A 5,520-nucleotide genomic window follows, 5' to 3' on the forward strand; every position below is an offset into this window, starting at 1 on the left:
CTGTCGGGAGTCCTTTAGATCATCCGTCGGGAGTCTATCTGCCACTTGACTCTATTTCACTTATACGGAATTACAAGACATCTCATATTTACAATTAGTCAACCTGTTATGAATATCAATCTAGTAGTCAATATGACTTAGAGAACACTACACAACCTATCACACTAAAATATGTTGTTTGCAGAAATGTGCTATAGTACTTATTTGTTACATAAGCTACACTCTCGATGGATGTCAAATTGTCATCCGTCGGGACTATAAAGTTCATCCGTTGGGACTATATTAGATCATCCGTTGAGAGCTACAAATTTTACTAAGTTAAATCTACTAAGGTGTTTTTTTAACTTATCATCAAGTTCACAACATATTCCTAATAGCCACCAAATACTGATCCAAGTGCACATGTTGGGGGCATCCAAGCTGGAGTCTTCAAGGCAAAGAAACCAGCTACCGAGGTGAAGAACATAACACTTAGAATTCAGCCCAAGGCAGGCAACAACAAAAACAAGGTGACCACTAGCAAAGAAAATATCCAGGAAAGAAGAAGAGAAATGCAAGCCAAATTGAAAGATAATCCAATTTGAAAGATTTAGCTATGATTCTATTTTGGCTAAGTTTCTTGTCTAGAACTTATTATTTTGGTTGTGAACCATTGTGGGTATTATGTGAACCCTAAAGATATTATGATTATGAAGTCTTGTAGGCCCTTGTCGTATGGCTGCTATTTGGTATAGATTTATGAACCGTGCGGTCACTATTTTGTTTGTCGTTTGGCCGCTTCTAAGGTAAAGATATTATGATTATGAAGCCTTGTAGATTTATGACGCTATTAATGATTGTGTTCAATATTTATGCAAGATTGTCGTTATTTTATGTCGTGGTAGCTAATTTATGCAACATTTTATGTTTAAAACATTCATAACATAATCATAAAATATAAGTCTAATTTTCCAACCAACCATAACAACGACACTTGCAAACAAACCTTCAAACATATACATTAATTAAAAGAAAACAAGCAACAAGGCATAGTATAGATCTATACTTATGCCTAATACATACTTAACAAAAGATTAGCCTTAAACAAACTAACCAACAAAGCTTCAGGGTGAAAGGTCGTCGCCGTCTTCAATGTCACCAACACTGTCATCATGCATCGTGTACACAGCCAAGTTCATCATTAGGGAACCAAGGGCAAATATTTCAATTACGTAATTACATAGATAACTGCTCATCACCTTGTAGCATGTTGTTTCTTTCTTACTTTCGACATCTCGACTTCATGCCTTTCTGTGTATCGCATTAGCTTCATCCCCCACTTAGCCTCTCTCTCCAAAGCACATTCCTGCAGCTCCTTGATGATCTCCAAGTTACGAGGTCTCATAGGCTTTCCGTCCACCCAAACATGGTAGTCACATCTGTTGTTCCAACAAGTCCTAAAGCGCATTTCCGCATTAGAACCAAACCACTGCGTCTTCATAACACTCATCTGGTCACAAAAACAAGCAAGATCCAAGATATCATCTATGTCAGCATCAGAGCGAGCCATTTTGTGCTTGGGTAAGTTGAATTTTATAAATTAGGGTTCAATTGGAGATAATGTGCTCAATTGGGGACAACAGGACTGCATATATAGCCCATATATCCGTTGCAAATTGTTTTGCCAAGTATACCCCTACTCCAACTAACGGAGTTACACATAATTGACGAAAAAGAGCCATGTGTAAGTATTATAGAATTTCAATTTTTCAAGTGGTAATTTTTGAATGTGAGTATATCAAGTGATTTTACACGTGTAAGTCACTTTAGTCTTATATCATTTGCTTATCCCTATCCATCTTCATTTTATTCATCCTTTTAAGTACAACAATGTCAGTGTGCTACTGATTTAATACATGAGCTTTATATCAACTTTAATAATTTATGTTATATTATTAAAATAATAATAATCAAATTATAACTAGATGGAATTATGTTATGATATATTTTGAATGTTTTAATGTTTTAATACACCATTCGGGCATTTTTTAGGAAAAATGCTAGAGACTTGAGGAACTCATTTATATGAAATGCCTTAATTTTAGCTTAATACATGATTTAAGGATATTGTTGAATTTGCTTGCATTAAAAATACTTCTCCTCTTTTTGCATATTCCCGTGCGGTGGAGGCGAAAATTGAGAAAAAAATCTCAGAAATTGAACAAAGCAAAATAAAAATATCCGTCTATAACGCAATTTCAAAATCGACAATTTAAAAAGCATATTGGTACGCCGTCCCCAGGTGCAGGTAAAGGTAAAGCAGCAGGCAAATGTGCAATCGTAGTTGGGTCTTATAAGTTGTTAACAAATGGAATCGAATTGGTATGAATGGGGTTGAACTTAAGAAATTACGTCATTTTCACAACTATTCAAGCCTTGAACGGCTTTACTAGTCTCCTTTGTCTAGTGGTGGGTTTAGTGGTTAAGATAGGTAGGATAAACATTTGGTTTCAAAACTTCTTTTAAATTTTAGATTTTTTGTTTGCTTGTCCCTCCTCAACATTCCCAGCCTTTGGATCATACTTCTACAGGCCCCTCAGTGAAGATTAACTTAAATTTCTGGGAGTAGAAGAAAACAAACATAACCAAGTATATTTGCTGTTCAAAACCATCCAAATTGAGAAGAACATTACAATCAACCAAAACATTACAATAATATATCTGATTATCTAAGTGAGTCAACATTCACACCAAAACCAACATTTTATAAGAAATCAGAACAACAAATAAGAAAGCAAAAATATTCTTACTCAAGGTTCGAATCTCTGCGATAACAATACCAAACAGGATTATCTGACCGACAATTAGATTGACGATGGTTAGATTTTATACTCAACGATTAATCATTTCTAAAAATCGCTGATCGGATTCTTGTCGTTGTAATCTCATATCCATGTTGAACTTACTAATAAACGCTTCAACTCGGCTGTTTAACTCGGCATGACCTATTGACACATCCCTTCTTAGACCACCTCTCTGCCTCTCCAACAATGATTCGTTAAATGTCTCGATTTTCCTCATCACCTTGCGCCTTGTCGGTGCCACAATGACTGGAGGTGCATTCCATGTTTCTATCTTCTTTAGCTCCTTTCTTGGTGGTGATTGTCTGGCCTCGACAATAGCCTCCCATGTTGCCTCCATTGTTTCAGAATCATCGTCATGGCCTTTGGTTACGGACTCCTCAGTAACTAAAATGTGTTTGATGTGTTCAGGTGATGATGGAATGTGTTCTACCTCTTCATTTGTTGTTTTATCCCAAGAAACAATATTAGGAGTTTCTAAATTAGGTAGTGGTGATGTTGTTTGAGGAATTTGATGAGAAAAATGGAAATCAACGTCACCATCATTATTGATTTCCTCTGATGATGGAGATTCTGGTGGCGTTGGCGCTGGATGTTGCAAAGCGCGACCATAATCTCCATCATCATCATGTTGTAAACGAGGATCAGCATGTTGAGCACCATAACTAGTATGCTGGTCCTGGTTTACTCTAGGACGGTGGAAAGTGGAAGAAACAGCTATGAAAACAATGATGAAATTAATGAGGATGTAAATATAAGGTGGAGACAGCCAGAACTTGAGGGAGAGGCAGAGTTGAGGTAGTGTAGAAACTTTAGAAAAAGAGTATGGTATGACAGCTGTTTTTAACACAAGCACTATTGAGATGATTCCAACTAACAAAAGTAGCAGTTGGATAGCCCAAACTACTGTTTCCAATCTGCTCTTCCCTCTATTTCCAAACAAATCTTTAGCCATCAAGAAAATTGCCATTAACATTTCCGTAAACAAACAAACAAACAAACAATAGCTCGGAATAATTGTAAATATCAAAGCTAGCTAGCTAGATCACTGAGAACAATCAAGAAAAGATTGTGTTGAGTATATGAAATTTCAAGATTTGGTTCAAGAAGTTGGATAAAAAATGTTGAGAAGGACTAACCAAATTGCGGAAACAGAAGAGAATGAAACAGATGAAAAAGAAAACAAGAAAAGCAAGAACTAAGAAGGGAGTATTTAGATGGGAAAATATGACATCCAAATATCCCCTTGAGAAATAAAAAAAGAAAGAAACAGAGTGGAAAGAAGCAGAGAAATGAAAGCAAGGGCCAACCTAAAAAAAGGGCCAGTTCATCTGCTCATGTAAACATGCACACACTGAAACACACACACACAGATGTAAAGATAGAGGGAGTAGAATATAGAGAGTTTATTAGGCTTTTGTGTAGCCGTAGGAACAGATTTTGTGTAGCCGTAGGAATAGTGTAAACTGTATAGGATAGAGCAGAGAATGAGATTACTACATAACTACCTGTACTTTTGTAGACTACAGAGACTACAGAGAAGAGACAGAGGGAGAGAGATAGAGATAGATAGATGCTCTTACTACTTACTGGTAGTACTATATAATGCAAAAGCACCTTGTTTGGTTTTGTTTATGTGACCAAAGAGTCCCCCTTTTAACAAACAATTACAGGTTTCTTTATTTTCAACTCTTGGCCGTTGATTTGCATTCTTTGGTACCCCCAATCCGTTAGATCTATTATTGTTCCTTTTTTCTTTTCCTATTAAAATTTTTGTGTGACAGCAGATTTCATCAAATAAGTGGAGCCAAGTATCATTTTTGAATGATACATTTTGTTGCATAATCTCAACTTTATCCTAGAAAAATAATATGAAGCAAATATATTCCATATATATCTCATGAATATAGGGTATGTTTGGCTGCACAATAATAACTGATAGGGATAAATAAATTATGATAGAATAATTAAATACTGCAAGATGTGGGCTGCTAGGCCCAATAAAAAGATATATGATACTCAGACCGGAAAGGTTAAGCCTGATGGACCAGATCAGGCCTGATGGAATAAAGAAGGCCCAAAAGCCCTGATTATTAATTAATTTCGTAATTAATTAATAAGGGAAAAATCAGCTATTGAGAAAAGTCCCGATAAGGATATAAATCCTTATCGATTAGCCTCAAGGCCACCTAAAAGGATAAGGAATCAGTTTCCTACTATCTAGGACTCCAAAGTCCATTCTAATTATGAGACTTGCCCACCAAGTCTCCTATACCAAGTCCAATTCAAGGACTCCCAACATCTATATAAGGGGTCTCACCCCCACCAATCAGAACTACGTTTTTTGGCTTGATTCTCTAATTCACAGAGATACGTAGGCATCTCGTAAAGGCAGATCGAGCCACGAAACACGAGAGCAGCCATTAAAGGCCTTGAGCTCCCGAATCTTAGTAATAAATACAGCAAATAATAACCTTAGTTTTTTATCCATAACATTTGGCGCCGTCTGTGGGAAAAGGAACAACAACCATGGCGAGAACACGGAGAACAACCAGCACTCTGGAGGAGGGAACACCATCAGGGATAACTCAGGTGATTTCGTCAACCGTGGAGATTCCTCCCCACTCAACTTATGCATCTACTCAAGCGGAGACCCAGATAAGGGCAACTCAACCTCAGC

At 36.8% G+C, this 5,520-nt stretch overlaps 1 protein-coding gene across 1 annotated transcript; it reads right to left on the reverse strand.

Moving 5' to 3' along the window:
• Nucleotides 1-2,871: 2,871 nt before the first annotated feature.
• On the reverse strand, nucleotides 2,872-3,816 carry LOC141714896 (uncharacterized). Its single transcript, XM_074518392.1, has one exon. The coding sequence runs from the start codon at nucleotides 3,814-3,816 to the stop codon at nucleotides 2,872-2,874; it is 945 nt and encodes a 314-aa protein (XP_074374493.1).
• Between the last annotated feature and the right edge of the window lie 1,704 nt (nucleotides 3,817-5,520).

The sequence above is a fragment of the Apium graveolens genome, chromosome 3 (genome assembly GCF_009905375.1).
Source record: "Apium graveolens cultivar Ventura chromosome 3, ASM990537v1, whole genome shotgun sequence".
NCBI classification, from domain to species: domain Eukaryota; kingdom Viridiplantae; phylum Streptophyta; class Magnoliopsida; order Apiales; family Apiaceae; genus Apium; species Apium graveolens.